Source organism: Hippocampus comes, unplaced genomic scaffold (assembly GCF_001891065.2).
Source record: "Hippocampus comes isolate QL1 unplaced genomic scaffold, H_comes_QL1_v1.1 scaffold43, whole genome shotgun sequence".
Lineage (NCBI taxonomy): Eukaryota > Metazoa > Chordata > Actinopteri > Syngnathiformes > Syngnathidae > Hippocampus > Hippocampus comes.
In genome coordinates this window covers 490,115-506,223 of record NW_017805276.1, presented here as the reverse complement: position 1 = coordinate 506,223, position 16,109 = coordinate 490,115, and the positions used below count along the sequence as shown (strand labels likewise).

Below are 16,109 nucleotides of genomic sequence, written 5' to 3'. Positions count from 1 at the left end.
TATACGTCAGACTAGGTTTAAATAAATGTATTGTATCATGTTGCTCTTACCTATACCGCGTCAAAAATAATTATTCGGAAGTATCAATGAAGTTTTGAACGTGGAGACGCGTGTCTGAGTTAATCCGCTAGGAGACGCTGCTCGTTTAGTCTGTGTTGTGACGAGCGAGAGCCATGGATGCCATATTTCACGAGAAAGTAAGTTAAACGTGCACATAACGGCTTTTAACACCACGTAATCCCCCTCATGTGTCCTGTAAAACTGGAGCCTTGTTCCAGTGATGTATAAACTACGCTGTTTAGTCAGTGTTTTAGCGGTTTGTGATCGGCAGTATCGTTACCCTGTTAGCTATGTTGCTAAAGTTGCTATTCGGTATTGTGTAAACTTTGTTCACAACAAAAACACAGGAAGTATCGTTAAGGGACTAAAATTGTTTAACGACGTGGTTTTGTTAGTAGTTTACCTGGTAAGCGAATGACTCACAGAAGCTAACTGGAAGAACGGTCTTGTTACGCTAAAAGTAACAATGGGGAGGTAATAATTATTTGTTGCCCTGCTGAATTTGAGTTTACTCACAAAGAAATGAACAGCCTCTGAATTTTATGGTTGCTGATTGATTGTGAGATCAAGAGTAAGATACAGGATGTCAGTCAAAATGCGTACAAACACACCATATAAATGATTACTGAGTGTAAGTATAGAACAAGTATTTGATCACTAACCATAACTTAGAATAGAAAGCCTTTATTGTCGTTGAGATGATGCAGATACTGAGCTGCAACTGTCAAATTTGTGTTGACAAATAATAATTAAAAAACACAATATCCAACACGAACATATGCAGTGAATAAATAACCCTAAGGCACACTGGAGTGGAATAATATATGTCCATGTAGCAGAAATTCTTATGGGCAAGCACGTGAGATGAGACGTTTCATGTATTTAAATTTAAAGCGGAGGCTCCTCCCACAGGTTTTCTGTTGGGTTGAAATCTGCAGACTGATTAGGCCGCTCCGTACCCTTAATATACAGTGCATCTTCTTGAACCACTCTCTGTTGCCCTGGTATCATGTTGGGTGCCATTATCAACTGGAAGGCCCACTCACAACCAATTTTCAGGGTTCTTGCAGAGGAAAGAAAGTTTTCATCCAAGATTTACAGTATATGGCTCTCTTCACCCTCTGCAGAAAACCTGCCCCAAAACATAATGTTTCCATGTTGTTGTCACATAAATGCACAGTGTTTCCTAATGTTAAAGACAAACACGATGATCTTTGGAATAACTGATGTTTAATGTGCAGCAAGAGGGCTCCCTCTGTGCCCAGCACTGCCTCAACAACCTGCTGCAGGGTGAGTATTTCACCCCCGTGGATCTCTCCTCTATTGCGCATCAGTTGGATGAAGAGGAGAGGATGAGGATGGCAGAGGGAGGAATGGGCAGCGACGAGTATCAAACCTTTTTACAGGTGAGGGAATTTGGAATGGCAGTGTATTTATTTACATTCTAACATTTTGTGCTTTTTCTTTGGAGCAACCATCTGGTAACATGGATGACAGCGGGTTCTTTTCAATACAAGTGAGCTCCAAAGATTGATTTTTATGCTTTTGCAGATTAAGCATAATTATAAATGTATATATAATTTTTGTGGGATACTCATTATAGGTTATTAGCAATGCTCTCAGGGTTTGGGGACTGGAGCTTATCCTCTTCAACAGCCGGGAGTACCAGAGCCTGATGATAAATCCAATGTATGTTTTCTCGATCAAACTTGTTTGGCATCATAATCTGGACTACCAAGTGTATTATCCTATTAAGGCTTCCCCTCTGTTCTCTTTCAGAAATGAAAATGCCTTCATATGCAATTACAAGGAGCACTGGTTTACCATTCGCAAACTTGGACAACAGGTGCATGTCTTCCTACGCAAGTGTCATATAACTGGAGTTATGAAAATCATCGTTGGTTTCTCATTTCAGTGGTTTAACTTGAATTCACTTTTGACTGGACCAGAGTTGATCTCAGACACATATTTAGCCCTTTTTCTTGCACAGTTACAACAAGAAGGTAATGTCGTAGCCAACTGAATTTATGAAATTAAAGACTCTGTGAGGCATTAATAAAAGTTAACATGTGCAGGTTATTCCATATTTGTGGTCCAAGGAAATCTCCCAGACTGTGAAGCAGACCAGATTCTTGGCATCATGAAAGTGCAACAACAGCAGCGGCCAAAACTTATTGGCGAGGCCCAAGCTCAGACGAGCGCAGGGTACATACAAACGTACACAATGGGGAATCTAGAATCTTTTTGCTTGAAATACGTTATTTAAAGCGCTGTAATTAACCTTTTTTTTTTTTTTTGAATCCATGTTCCACCTGCAGCAGGTCATCAATATTGGGGCAGACGGAGATGAGCTTTGGTGTGGAGAGTGACGTTGTGGATGATGATGAAGAGTTGAACAGGGTTCTCGCGCTCAGCAGACAAGACATTGACGTAGATGATGAGGAGGCGGATCTGCGCAGGGCCATTCAGCTTAGCATGCAAGGTACAATAGCACCTTTGTAGTAGGGCTAGGAAATTCATTTGATCAATTGATGTCAAATTTATTGCTCAGGAGGATTTTTGGGATGTAAAGAGTCGTGTGTGTGTGTGTGTGTGTGTGTGTGTGTGTGTGTGTGTGTGTGTGTGTGTGTGTGTGTGTGTGTGTGTGTGTGTGATTCTGTATTTCAAAGTGCATCCTCACTGATGTGCACTACTTACACTAACAACATGGGTGAAAACACAGAAGGGAGCTAGTTTGCAAAGACCAATCAGTGTTTCCGATTTAGGGACTTGCCACTAATCTCACACAAGTGAGTGGAATCATTTTTACATGGTTGCCCATATGACAAGCAAGAAGTCTGGTAGAGGCGATCATGGAGTCAATTATGTTGAACATTGCCAAAGAGACGATCGGTGCCACATTGTAAAAGATGTGATTTATTGACATGTTGGAATCTCTTCACTTGACATCTGTGCTTCCCAGCAGCGCCTCAGAAAAGATCATGAGAAAGCTGCTACGCTATAGACAAGCCAACCCATGCAATCAGAGAGCTCGTTTCAATATATTCATCGTCAAATATTCATGACATTATTAACCCTTTCATGCACCCTGTAACCTGATACCATGATAAGCTGTCCACTCTAGTAACTGCTGTCACTGAAAGGGTGAATGATGGTGTTCACATATGTACCTGTTTTGACAAAAGGTACAAAAAGGGGCGGGGTTTACTCAATTTATATCACCGCAGGCATGAGCTGTCATTTTGAATGACTTCTGATTCATCAAAACAGTGACGTGAAGAAAATGGGCCCGCACGCACGTGTTACGATTCTGACGGTGATTTAGGATATACATGTGCTCATCTTGTGCGCAGAGTTTGAACATTTCTACTCATATATGTCATTTGCTTTTTCTATAAGCGAAAGGCACAAAATATCGGAAATCTAATTTTTGTGTACTAAAATCGCTGACATGTTTAAGCCATATCGCCCAGCCCTTGTTTTTATGTCTTTTCAACGATCTGATGAATATGTTTTGTTTTTCCCCGTCCAAATTATAGGAGCTGCGTTGACCAACACTTCTTCAGATTCTGGTAGTGGACATGTGAGAGTGGACGGCGAGGCTGCAGGAGAACTAAGAATGCACAATGAGACACTCACAGCAGACGAGCTGAGGAAGAGGCGGCAGGCCTACTTTGACCGGTGGGCACAACACTGTGTGTCGATATGCTCCATGTTTTTTTTTTTTTAAATGGCAAATTTATTTTTAATTTCAGAGAGTGAGCTTAAAACAACTCTTTGAATTTTTTTTTAGGCAGCAGCAACCCCTCCAGTCCAACATTCCACAACAAGCCAACACAACATCAATAGGTAAGCATGATGCAGATTATTACATACTAGAGCGACGCATGAATATTCATTCATAAACTTTGCTGGTCCCTCTCCAGAGAACAGTTGCACTGAAGTGGACCAACAGCAAAAGCCCAGCCTGTGAAGGCGGAAAACGTCTGCTTTTGTTGAAAAGCTGCCTGGGCCTGTAACCCCTCCGAATTCAGGGGTCGCTTTGCTCCTTCCGCTAATCTACCTTTTTGCACCTTTTGCGAACGTTTTGGCATTCAGGAGACGGATCCGATTTCATCCGTTAGTTCGCTGATGGGCATCAGAGAATGATTAGAGAGAGAAAAAAGGCAGCAAGGCGGCATGATGTTGCTGCCACCGACGCTGCAATGACGCTGAACTCTGGATGCAGTGAAACAAGTGTGCCTTTTTTTTTTCTTTTCAACCATGGCGCCTTCAACTTCTACTGTATATTATTTCCTAATTTTCTGTCTGCAAGAGATAGACTGTTGTATTCAAAAGGGTGTTTTTGGTGGGAGCTGAATTCATAGTGCGTGTCCGCTGTGAAGTTGTACAAGTCAAATCCCATTTACAGCAGTCTGTTGTTGAAGTCATTTGTTGTGGGTACCAGGCTACAAAACACTTGAAAGCCAGCTCCTAAAATGTCTTCTCATGCAATATCATAATGTCGTGCATCGTTGTACTTTTGAGCTGAGAAGGTCATTGAGCAACACCATTTTTCGGTTGGTGTGCCTTGCTTACTTTGTTCATTAGTAATCATAGTACAGTAACTCATATCATCGTACATTTTTCAGTCGGTCTACTTTGGATAGATGCAAAACAACATTTGCTGTGGGGTGACTTTTTAAAGGAGACGTAATATTTTCCTGTTTGTTGCTGCCAAGATGTATACAGGACTTTTAAAGGGAACAGGATTTGCAATCCACCTCTGATAAATGAATCAGTTCATTATTCCAGAAGGATTCATTACATTCTCTCCTCATCAGTGTCAAGGGTGACGAATGGATGACTTCTGTTTCGACAAGTCCCCTTTAAAAAGGTTTGCGATTGAATTGCACTGCTTTTAATGATTATGTGTTTCTGCCACCGATCGATTGTGGCATTCCTTCCAAATTGAATGGTGAAGTTTTTTTTAAATGAGCTGTTGATTAGAAATCCAAAGACCACATCCGAGCATTAACCGTCACTGTTATTATGGGGCCACTTTATTGTCCGCATTTCCAGCTATACTTAAGTGGAATTTCATAAGACATTTGAAATCATGTGCAGTTTGACATCAGGGGAAAGGAGATTCCATGTTTGCTTTCATTCCCCCCGCGCCCTTTTTGAGTCAATCATGTTTTGCTTGATTTAAAATGTACAGGTAAGCATGCAAATAAGGACTAGTTTGACGTTCACTTGCTTCTCACTGTAAGCACTAACGCATCATTTTGCCATGCTTTTATTCCCAAACGCTCACATTCTGAAAAGTACTGTACATATTCTGGTGATGTTCCAGGATTAATAAAGACATTCACAATGCTTTTGGTCATTTTATTCAACTTTTAGTCATAGCGCGCCACCAGTCGTAGAGGTGATGCTGGCACTGGCGGCTGGTGGAGTTTTTCTGGGGGTGGGTGGCTTTTTAGAAAAAGAAGAAAACAACACACACACACATATAAAGGATATAATTTTTTTTTGCAAATCCTTTGCTTTGTGTCAATAGAATTTAATGTCGTTTACTCGCATCTCGAGCTCACATTTTAAGTTCCCTCTTTTTTTTTGTGTGTTATTCGTGACTTATGGTTTGATAGTCTGATTCCGCAGAGTTCAATTCCACCGGCATGCCGTTTATATTAATTTGAATATTTATATGAGGGCCACTAGAGGGAGGTGTCGAGTCACTCAATAGGCGCTGTCAATTGCGCATTGATTGGAACGTACAAAAGGAAGAACTGGCCTTACACCGGGTTTCGTGCTCAAAGCTAAATTGTTGGAGCGGCTTCGTGCCCCTGGTAGTGTCATCAATAGAGCACACAGATAAGGAACATGGCTTTAAACAGCCTACGCTGAAGAGAATTTTTGGAACACCTTTTCCCTTGAACGTATGGAAACTTGCCTGGCACACCTTGAAGAGACAACGTGGATCCCTGCTCATAAGTTGTCATTTTGACTGTGAGCTGGCAGGTGAAGGCCGCAATTTAGTTGGTCAGATCAGAAGCTATGAAAGCGGGCTGTAGGGATGTGGAATTTCACTTCTCTGGCAGGAAAGAGCCTGAGCTGGTGTGCGAGATTGAGAGGTTCCGACTAAATATTATCTGGATCACTTGCTTTCTAAAATTAATTTTCAAAAATGACCCTCACCCAGTAGAGTGTAATGTATTTGTTTTATTGTCCTGCTTGCATCCACAAATGCGTGCGCACACACCGGATGCATCAACATATTTGGAAGGAGGGGGCAGCTGACAGCAAATAGGCCATGTGCCTTGGTTAATATGTAACACTCAAAACACACTTGCACTTTGTTTCCCCAAATAAGTTTTGGACTTAATGTTACTCAGGATGGATGGTAAGCAAGAGAGTGATCTGGAAATGTCTATGTTGGGTGTATTATCACAATTATTTGAATTTTCCATTTCCATGTTTGTCTTCACGTTTTAGGTTGTGCGCGGCAACATTCCCAGACACAAATAATGGCGACAAACAAGATGAAGATGGGCCTCGTTTTTGTGCTCATGTTTCTCGTCACTCCGGCGCAGCAAGCGCCGCTTCCCTATTCCAGCATTTTGAATCTCTCCTTCAAAAATATGGATTTTGCGATGGACCTTTACCGCAAAATCTCCACTTACCACGACAAGAACATCATTTTCTCCCCTCTAAGCATTTCCACCAGTTTTGCCGCCCTCTCCATGGCCTCTGATGGTAGTACGTACGAGGAAATACTGAAAGGGCTCAAACTGGAGAACCTGGAGCAAGCGGACCACCCAGATCTTATTCCCAAGTTATTCCAAATGCTCAATGGGAACATCTCGCAGAATGGAACGACGAAACTGGACCAAGGCATGTCCCTCTTTGTCGACCAAAAGTTTAGAATGGAGAAGACTTTTGAGGAACAGATGAAGTCCTATTTTTTGGCAGACATTAAGAGTGTAGACTTTGAAGACACAAACGCAAGCGTCAGTCTCATTAATGAGTATATAAAACACAAGACGAGGGGCAAAGTGACAAAAATGCTCTCAGCAATTGATCCAATAACCGAGCTCATGATGATCAACACTTTTTACTTCCAAGGTCAGTTTACATTTATTATTGACGGTTTCTTTGCAGACAACCTCATGTGCTTCCCTGTCATGTACTTTTGACGTTCACAGGTGGGTGGAAAATGCCTTTCAACCCCAACTACACATACAATGCACCTTTCTACGTCGACAACTACAACATTCCACAAGTGCCAATGATGATCAAAGAGGACAAGTTTGAAACAATGGAAGACACTCGCCTTGGTGCCCGTGTGTTGAAACTGCCCTACCTGGAAGGTGTGGCCATGCTCATCCTGCTGCCTAACAAAGGAGTGGATTACAGCACTATCGATGATGAGATCACTGCAAAGAGAATGCTTGGTTGGATCAAAAAACTGCAAAAGACGTGAGGTGTACTTTTTGAAATGGTATGTGACAATGGGTCAGACTGCCTAACGGGGTCATTATGTTCACAGTAAACTGGAGATCAACATCCCCAAATTTAAGATGGAGGAGTCGTACGCTTTGCATGAGATTCTCCCGGATATGGGTTTCACCAATCTCTTCAGTGGCTCCGCCAATTTGACTAAGCTGAGCAAGGACCAAGGCCTTAAGGTTTCAGAGGTCAGTTTACAATTACACGCATGCGCATTTCAGTCTGCAACGTTCCCCTTTCAAATGTCTTCAACTGACTTTTAATTGCAGGTGCTACACAAAGCCGTCGTTGATGTTGATGAAGTGGGGACGACCGCAGCGGCTGCCACAACAATTGGCATTATTCCCTACTCTTTACCGCGGACTTTCATTGTCAACCGTCCGTTTTTCTTCTTCATATATCATGAAGAGACAAAATCGCTGTTGTTCATGGGCAGGGTGATTGACCCCACCAAAAACTAGCAGCCGTGACTTGCTGTACTTTGACTTTGGAAATGCGTTAGCACTTGTTTATTCAGGCAAAGCTTCTTAAAGGTCAGACTTAGTTTGAAATTCTTCTGCTGGTATATGATGTAAAAGATCCCTGATATGTAATAAAACGCTATCAAAAGTGCTGCTGTATTTGTGTATTCCAACAAGAAAAACAGACGTCCCCCCCCTCCCCCTCGACGAACCAGTCAGAGGACGGGGAAAATGGTGATCGTTGTTGTTGTGGGTCACCCTGTGAAGTAAAACTGGAATCTGCTTGGTTAAAGAGAGATTCCCATTTTTAAACATTTTTCAAGTTGTCTTACTGGTTTCCTGGGAAGATTCACACTGCAGGTCTTAATGTTCAATTCGAATTTTGGGATGAAATCCGTGTGTGTGCGTAAGCATTCACCACATCCTCATCCTAGTGTGTCAACACGCGTCTCCGAAGTGCACTGCGAGCGCAGAAGAGATGACGTCACGCCATTTAGTGTTCGCTTGCGGAACATTTTTAAAATGTTTATTTCTACATAAAAATCTCAAGGTGTGATTGTGAGCGCTAGTGTTCGTCTGCGTATGCTCTCCAATTGTCTTGGAAGCAGTTCAGGGTGTACCCCGCCTAAATCAGGTGGGATAAGGTGATCAGACAATGGATGAATAGGTTAGTGTGTGTGTGTGTGTGTGTGTGTGTGTGTGTGTGTGTGTGTGAGTGTGTGTGTGTGTGTGTGTGTGTGCGCGCGTGTGTTTTCGGGGTGATATACTGAAGCGGCAAACCTGATTCACACTCCTTAGCAGTAGGTGGCAGTATTGCACTTAAGTTTCTTGCCAATCGCCATGAAACTCGAAAAGAAGAACCAACAAGGTAGTTTTTTTTAACCACGTGACAACCAGTAATGGCTGCGCTCTTGTGACATGTGCAGTAGAACTCAATATTTTAACGCGATCAAGAGGTGATAGTGTTGCTGATCGAAGTGGTTTCATCTGTGATTTTCGAAGGAGCAAATTGGCCCCACAGAACCAATTTTATTGCGTGAGTTACCCGTTGCTGCTTGCTAAACAGACCACGCGTCCCCCCGTCTCGTTTCTGTTAGCATTTTCAGAAAATGGACACAAAGAAGACGAAAAAGAAGCGAATGCACTTCGCGCCACCCAAGCACAAAAAACGGAGCATTCAAGAGAAGGGCCAATGGAAGGCGGTGGACTTGGATCCCGAGCTGTTTTCCGAGGAGGGCCTGCTGGACGGTGTGGTTTGTTTTGAAAAACTGACAAATTATTGCCTAGTGGACTTTAAAAATCTTGGAGTTAATGCAGAAAATGAAACTCAAGGCGGAAAGAAAAAAGGAAAGAAAAGAAAGTCAAGTGAAAATGAGGAGGTGGTCGAAAAGGGAGACGTCGACAGCAAAGAATCCGAAAAGACTTCTGCCCCTGTCAAGAAAAAGAAAAAAAAGAACATTTCAAAAACCGGTTCCACCAAAGATGAGACCCTCGCAGTGGAGGTGATGCAGAAAGATGCAGGTGAGGAAGAGGCAATGATTACTGATCAAGAGGGCACATCCAAAGTTGTATCAGCCGCCACTACCGTAGGTCAAACAAAACTTAAGAGTAAGACTCAACTAAAGAAGAAAAAAAAGGGGCAAAAAGAAAAGGGCAGAGTGGAAGATACCAACACCACTCAAAATAAAGAGACAAGACCTAAAAAGCAACAGAAAAACTGGACGAATGCTGTTCTTTCTGGTTCTGAAGTAAAAAACGCTGATATGCGTGCATGGAAAGGCCTGTTTGTACCACCTGTTGTGCTGAAGGCCCTCAGCAGCCTTGGCTTCACATCACCGACCCCAATTCAAGCCCTGGTGCTCCCTCCAGCCATCAGAGATCGTATGGATATATTAGGAGCAGCTGAGACCGGTAAGAGTCTCAACATATTCCCCACACACCTCACATTATTGACCAGATATGGACAACTTATGGAGGGGAAGGGGGGCACTATTTTTCCATCAGCACTACTGGGGGGTCCGCATAGGACCACGCAATGCTAAGCCGATGTGTGACATCATTGCTTTTTTTAATAATGGACAAAATACTTTTAAATGTGTGTAGGGAGTAGAAGAGTTTATAATTCCTCCCGAGGGGACACTCAAGAGTGTGGGTGCGGGCCACCGATTGCCTATCCCTGTTGTAGACTGAGACAAATATTCTGTCATTTCAGGAAGTGGTAAAACATTAGCTTTTGGTATTCCCATGATTCATAACATCCTGGAGTGGAAGGAAAGCATGAAAAACCCTCAAGATGACAGCGTGAAACCAGGCAAGGCACATGGAAGTTTGACAGAGTCCCCTGAAGCGGAACCTGAGGAGCGGGACGAGGAAGAAGGAAGTGTCACCGGGGTGGCTGACAAAGGCGAATCTGCAGAAGATGCAAGTGCGGATGACCACGATTCTGACGATGACGATCAAGAGGAGGATGGGAGGCTTGGGTGCGTGCAGGTCATCGAAGACGTGTTTGACGCCGACTCCGCTGCGAGGGAAAAGAATGCCACTGTTGGCCAGGCTCGGCCTCTGCTCGGATTGGTCCTCACCCCCACGAGGGAGTTGGCAGTCCAGGTGAAACACCACATCGATGCTGTGGCAACGTTCACTGGTGAGTCACACACAGATAATTAGTGTCTGGCATTTTGCCTCAATTGTTTCATGTCATGTTTAATCAACAAATAATTCACAAGTCCCACGCAACGCATTGCCACCTCATGTTGGCCAATACGTCGATTGTCAATATAGCTCTCAATAAAATGGGTGCTTTTGCACAGACATCAAGACTGCCATAGTGGTGGGTGGGATGGCACCACAGAAGCAGAGGAGGATGTTGAATTACAGACCAGAAATCATCATCGCCACTCCTGGCCGTCTGTGGGACTTGATCAAAGAGAGACATCCACATCTTCTCAACCTTAGACAGCTCAAGTTGGTCACACCTCTGCTTCTGGCAACTCAAGAAAAGTTATTTTGCCGCGGTCGTAATTGTTTGCTGCGTTGGTGCCTTCTCCAGGAGCCTCGTGATCGACGAAGCCGACCGCATGGTCGAACGAGGCCATTTCGCTGAGCTGGAGTGTCTGCTGGAAATGCTGAACACCACTCACTTCAATCCCAAGAGGCAAATATTTGTTTTCTCCGCCACACTGACCATGACCCACAGCCTACCCATGCGCGTGGTCCAAAAGAAGAAGAAGAAGGTGCAGCAGACCGACAAGGTGGCGCTCCTCATGGAGAAAGTGGGGATCAAGTCCAAGCCCAAAGTGATCGACCTGACCAGGAAGCAGGCGACTGTGGAGACCTTGACCGAAACGCAGATTCACTGTCAGAAAGAGGACAAGGACTTTTTCCTCTACTACTTCCTCTTGCAGTATCCCGGACGCACCATGGTGTTCGCCAACAGCATCGACTGCATCAAGCGACTCAGCTCGCTGCTGATCATTCTGGATTGCACGCCGCTGTCGCTGCACGCCAACATGCACCAGAAGCAGCGGCTGAAAAACCTGGAGAGGTTTGCTGAGAGGGAGAGGTGAGGCTTCTCACTGCTGCATTTTGGGTATCTGCACACGATCAACTGTGGAGCTTCTGTTCGAAATGTCACCGAGTCCAACTACTTCCGGTAGTAGCATTCCATCCAATTAAAAAAAAAAAAAATGCTATCTGCTAGAAACACTACACTTCCGAGGAAACGTGACAACAGTTTGAGCAAACATGCCTCGAGAAAGTACCAGGTCCAACGCGTTCTTGTTCTTATTTTTTTAAACACAGTTGTGTGTTGCTGACAACTGATGTAGCCGCAAGGGGACTGGATATCCCCAATGTGCAGCATGTCATTCACTACCAGGTAAGATTTCTTACTTGACATTCTCCTTTCAGTGAACGTTTTGAAACCGAGGGTCAAACAACTGAAATGTCAACAGTACTACACGATTATTCTGGCAAGGTGGCAACATTTGTGACTGAACTGTACTGCTTTGCGGGCTCTGTATTTGTGAATGTGACTCAAACTAGACAAGTGCAGTCTCAGAAAAAAAATAAGACGCTGACAGACAAATTTAAGCCAGCCTTTACACTGAGACCCAGGTGATGGCCGTCGAAAAATTGAGTTGAGATTCACGGGGAGTCAAGCCACATGGTAGCCCTTTGTATTATTCATTAACCATTCATTAAAAACTAATGAATAAAAATGCTAATACTTTCATGCAAAATATTTTTGGGGGGGTTATTCGAGTAATCGATGGGTTAATTGACTCTCAAAATATTCCATAGTGACAGCTCTAATTTAAAGTGCCTCTGATTAACTCCAAGTGAAGTTAAGATGTTCTAGTAGGCTTTCTCTGCCTTTTTTTTAATTTATTTTTTGCCATTGAGCAGAAGCCTAAAATTTTTGTGCCAACACTGACTTGTATTTGGAACTGTGATAATCACCTTCACCTTAATATGCCGATGTATATATACACAGAGATTTGCTGAATCGATATTGAATTATGATGGGAAGTATTGCAATGCATTAACGCATCGTTATTTTTACCCACCCCGAGTAAATATCCTCCCACCTTCAGGTTCCTCGCACATCCGAAACATACGTGCATCGCAGTGGCAGGACAGCCAGAGCTACAAAAGAGGGTCTCAGTTTGCTGCTCATCGGCCCCGACGACTTGATAAACTTCAAAAAGATTTACAAGAACCTCGGAAAGGACGAGGCGCTTCCCCCGTTTCCTGTTGAGATTCACTTCATGGAGGCAATCAAGGCGAGAGCCGTCGATTAAAGTCCTCTATTTAATTAGTCTCTGATGTGTGTATTTCGTGTTTGGAATTGTCAATCTCGACACAGGAGCGTGTAAACTTGGCCCGAAAGATAGAAAAAATTGAGTTCTACAACAGCAGGCAAAAACACCACAACTCCTGGTTGAGGGAAGCAGCAGAAGCTATGGACATCGACCTAGACGAGGATCTTTTGCTTGGTGAGCGCAACAGCACATCGAGGCCACATTTAGAACCAATCAAATGCAGAGGACTGAACATTCTGTAAACTTCCGCAGGCAAAGGGAGGGATGAAGATGATGACAGAGTGCAACAGAAGATGGTGAAAGGGATGAAGAAACACTTAAAACATCTCATCTCCCAGCCTGTGTTCAAGAGCGTGACAAAGACCAAGTACCCCACCCAGATGGGGCGCCTGTGCTTGGCTAACCTGCCCGTCACGGGGGAGCAAAGCGCCCTCATGAGTGTGTCGGCGCAGCAGAATAAAAAGAAAACGGATCCGCCGCAGCACAAAAAAAGGAAGCAGAAAAAAGGCCGGCATTGAACAATCTGCAATTTTCTTGGAATCCGACAATTTTTGGACAAAAATCACATCCACTGCAGTTTTGCCTCATTAAAAACTGCTATTTTAATGACTCAAAGTGTTCCACTAATTACATGTGAGTAGGAGGAAATAAAGAGACTCACATTAGTAAAACATGAGGGCACATCATAGCATTGCATCCCCAAGATGGTATAAGAAAGGGTGATGATATCTGAAATCAGATTGGACCATTAGCTAACGGAACATGATCTTCTGGCAATGCCGATGTCATTTTTTTTTCTTCCATGCCTTAGTATTTGTGAAAACGCCAAGATCCACAACTGTTGTCCTTTAAAGGGGAAGTCAACCCCAAAATTTTCCTTACCGTCATATGTTCTATGCGCCTCCACTAGTCCAAACATTGTATTATCAATATTGCTTTTGGGGAATACGAGTTTAGCAAAGTTCATCCGTTTTTACCCATCTCAGGGTGGTGGCCATTTTGCCACCTTCTGTCGAGTGAAAATGACAACACAGTTGCTCACAGAGCACCCGTTTTCTGAACTGAGCCATGATTGATCATTACCTGAGCCCTGAGCAAATTTGTCATTTTCATTTGACAGCAACTGGCAAAATGGCCCCTGAAATGGGACAAAAACGGGTGGATTTTGCTGCTTGACTCATTTCACAAACGCAATTCATCAGAATGCCACATTTATGCGATGGGGTCACATAGAACATATTGTAAAGACAATTTTGGGGCTGACTTCCCCTTGAATGAAAATGTCTATTACAGTTGAGAGTGCATTTTAAAACATTTGACAGTGTACAATCACACGTGTGAAGAAGAGAAGTCGCACCCTGTCCTAAAACGTGCTTTCAGAATGAAACGCGATCCCAGTCGATCGTGTCTGTGACTGCTGCGAGGGAACATTCAAGAGTGGGGGTCGTGGGCCCAGAATGCTAAAGTGTGATACGTGGTGGAGGAGGTGCATGGCGGGCTCGGCCCCATCAGGGATAACGTGGTGCACCAACTGCTCGTCTTCGCCGCCCATTGACACAATGTGGATACAGATATCCAGTGCCTGAGTCAGAGCCAGGATGTCCACATGGTCACACTCCATCCCCATGGCTTCTACTTCCTGCACGTAGGTAAAACAAGTTTATTTTAAGGATATACACCGTAGCGCAGGGATGAACAAAGTATGCCCCGGGGGCCACATCATGGAAGCTCTGTTCATTATTGAGTCATGAATTATTGAACTTTGCAATTTTCCCTAAAATTAAACTAAAGTGAAAGAGATCTGTCAATCGTGGCCTCCGAGCGCAAATGTTTGCTCACTCCTGCTGCTGACTATGACCCGTTTGTTCACTCGACGGCAGCAACTGACTTGATGACAGTAGACCTGCAGACTGGGCGCTTCCACAAAGTTGCAGAAGTCGTCGGCGTGGTTCTGCAGGTGCGCGGATGTGAGCAGGCGCAGGTACTGCACCACGCTGTCCGAGGTCACGTGATCATTGAAGAACCTCAGCAGGATATCCTCCCGCTTGCTGCCCTCGCAATGCTCAATGACATTGAGGATCTTTTCGAGTGAAAATTAAAAACAGAAAATACCCAAACAGGGTTAAGGTTTCAATGGAACTAAAACTAATTTAAGTTGTAACAACTTTTAAATATAAATTAATGACACTATGGCAACAATATTAGCACATCAATGCAAGCTCTATCGGACCTATGACCCCAATACTTCGAGATTTCAGTTTTTATTTCGTTTTGACGGGTTCGATAGTTTTATTTTCGTTTTATTTGTATAATATAACAAAACATGATTTACTGTGTTCAGGTGAAGCTGGAAGGAACTCTGATCAAATCCTGCGGAGGAGAGGTGTTCGCTGGTCGTGATGATTTTCTCCTTGAACCTGAACGTTTGATCATTTACGACAACAACCATAAGTTTTAGTTGCAGAAGAAAAAAAAGTAGTTGGTGATGATAATAGTGACCTTTGCAAAGCCTTGACGTTGTGCAGGATTGATTCCAAATAGGCAAAACAAAAGGCTCTGTAGAAACAATTTCCATCGCCTCGCACTCTCCTCACGAAGGAAAACAAGCCGCTGAGCTCCTGAGGAACCATAACGGTGGATTCACAAAAGGGGGCATTGATAGTTGCGCCACCGGCTGCGATGTCACTTACTTGACATTTGCTGGAATGTTGTTGCTGTCCGAAGAGCACAGAGACATCTTCGATGTCAGATACCAGCGTGCCAGCCTCCATTTTTTCCGGGAGAAGCATACGCGATCGCACAAGACGCGGTTTGAAACGACGACCTCGTTCGGCCACTTATTAGCACCGCGACTTCCCGTCACGTTTCGGTGAAGAGCGCATCTCGAGGCGTAGCGTTCAAAAACGCTTCGCTTGGTTTGTTTTCGGTTTGGACGGAAGTATGATAGTGCCACGTGTTTGTCGCTTAAAGGTCCAGTGCATCTTTATTATTACACTCGGGCGACAACGACAACGTGATGTCCTGCCTCAGACAGCATTTCTTTCAAGGCTACATTAAAGTAGAGATGTGAGTACGTCACATATATGCAAGTCATACGTTTCAAGTCAAATTTCAAACAATTCTCAAGTTACCGTGGCAAAAATCAAGCAATTCACGTTGAGTCAAATCATACTACCGGGACAATTTTTTTTTTGCCAAACCATGTTTCTACAGTCTATATTGTAGTGAGGGGTGGGGGGATAAAAAATTGTTAAAATATATATAAAAATATTAT

At 43.6% G+C, this 16,109-nt stretch overlaps 4 protein-coding genes across 7 annotated transcripts; 3 read left to right on the top strand and 1 right to left on the bottom strand.

Moving 5' to 3' along the window:
- Positions 1-41: 41 nt before the first annotated feature.
- atxn3 (ataxin 3) lies at positions 42-5,418 on the top strand. Of its 4 annotated transcripts, none has more exons than XM_019870149.1 (11): positions 42-197; positions 1,302-1,466; positions 1,532-1,576; positions 1,664-1,749; positions 1,840-1,906; positions 1,976-2,063; positions 2,136-2,265; positions 2,379-2,542; positions 3,600-3,741; positions 3,854-3,912; positions 3,984-5,418. In XM_019870149.1, the coding sequence occupies exons 1-11, from the start codon at positions 174-176 to the stop codon at positions 4,031-4,033; spliced, it is 1,020 nt and encodes a 339-aa protein (XP_019725708.1). In that variant the 5' UTR covers positions 42-173; the 3' UTR covers positions 4,034-5,418. The 4 variants fall into 4 exon arrangements, with proteins under 4 accessions (XP_019725708.1, XP_019725707.1, XP_019725705.1 ...); XM_019870148.1 differs by lacking the exon at positions 42-197 and adding an exon at positions 218-466 and having other exon boundaries at positions 2,160-2,265; XM_019870146.1 differs by lacking the exon at positions 42-197 and adding an exon at positions 219-466.
- A 942-nt stretch (positions 5,419-6,360) lies between these two features.
- Positions 6,361-8,162, top strand: serpina10b (serpin peptidase inhibitor, clade A (alpha-1 antiproteinase, antitrypsin), member 10b). Its single transcript, XM_019870127.1, has 5 exons — positions 6,361-6,445; positions 6,538-7,167; positions 7,248-7,521; positions 7,592-7,739; positions 7,821-8,162. Exons 1-5 carry the CDS (start codon positions 6,427-6,429, stop codon positions 8,010-8,012), a joined length of 1,263 nt encoding a protein of 420 aa, XP_019725686.1. The 5' UTR covers positions 6,361-6,426; the 3' UTR covers positions 8,013-8,162.
- Positions 8,163-8,865: 703 nt separating this feature from the next.
- ddx24 (DEAD (Asp-Glu-Ala-Asp) box helicase 24) lies at positions 8,866-13,444 on the top strand. Its single transcript, XM_019870248.1, has 8 exons — positions 8,866-9,923; positions 10,225-10,656; positions 10,823-10,976; positions 11,062-11,574; positions 11,814-11,889; positions 12,608-12,796; positions 12,880-13,009; positions 13,088-13,444. Exons 1-8 carry the CDS (start codon positions 9,122-9,124, stop codon positions 13,351-13,353), a joined length of 2,562 nt encoding a protein of 853 aa, XP_019725807.1. The 5' UTR covers positions 8,866-9,121; the 3' UTR covers positions 13,354-13,444.
- LOC109516061 (ubiquitin thioesterase OTUB2) lies at positions 13,413-15,817 on the bottom strand. Its single transcript, XM_019870249.1, has 5 exons — positions 15,526-15,817; positions 15,335-15,453; positions 15,168-15,252; positions 14,724-14,915; positions 13,413-14,474 (listed from the first exon to the last, which is right to left on the bottom strand). The coding sequence occupies exons 1-5, from the start codon at positions 15,622-15,624 to the stop codon at positions 14,199-14,201; spliced, it is 771 nt and encodes a 256-aa protein (XP_019725808.1). The 5' UTR covers positions 15,625-15,817; the 3' UTR covers positions 13,413-14,198.
- Between the last annotated feature and the right edge of the window lie 292 nt (positions 15,818-16,109).

Bases quoted from the DNA above. Each gene is read 5' to 3' on its own strand.
- atxn3 (XM_019870146.1), top strand. From the start codon at position 281: ATGTATAAACTACGCTGTTTAGTCAGTGTTTTAGCGGTTTGTGATCGG. The intron at 1,577-1,663 runs GTGAGCTCCAAA...TACTCATTATAG, and splicing joins GCGGGTTCTTTTCAATACAA to GTTATTAGCAATGCTCTCAG. The intron at 2,064-2,135 runs GTAATGTCGTAG...TAACATGTGCAG, and splicing joins TGCACAGTTACAACAAGAAG to GTTATTCCATATTTGTGGTC.
- ddx24 (XM_019870248.1), top strand. From the start codon at position 9,122: ATGGACACAAAGAAGACGAAAAAGAAGCGAATGCACTTCGCGCCACCC. The intron at 10,977-11,061 runs GTTGGTCACACC...TGCCTTCTCCAG, and splicing joins CTCAACCTTAGACAGCTCAA to GAGCCTCGTGATCGACGAAG. The intron at 13,010-13,087 runs GTGAGCGCAACA...AAACTTCCGCAG, and splicing joins AGACGAGGATCTTTTGCTTG to GCAAAGGGAGGGATGAAGAT.
- LOC109516061 (XM_019870249.1), bottom strand. From the start codon at position 15,624: ATGCTTCTCCCGGAAAAAATGGAGGCTGGCACGCTGGTATCTGACATC. The intron at 15,253-15,334 runs GTCACTATTATC...TCAAACGTTCAG, and splicing joins AACGTCAAGGCTTTGCAAAG to GTTCAAGGAGAAAATCATCA. The intron at 14,916-15,167 runs GTAAATCATGTT...TCACTCGAAAAG, and splicing joins TCCAGCTTCACCTGAACACA to ATCCTCAATGTCATTGAGCA.
- serpina10b (XM_019870127.1), top strand. The intron at 7,168-7,247 runs GTCAGTTTACAT...TGACGTTCACAG, and splicing joins CAACACTTTTTACTTCCAAG to GTGGGTGGAAAATGCCTTTC. The intron at 7,740-7,820 runs GTCAGTTTACAA...TTTTAATTGCAG, and splicing joins AAGGCCTTAAGGTTTCAGAG to GTGCTACACAAAGCCGTCGT.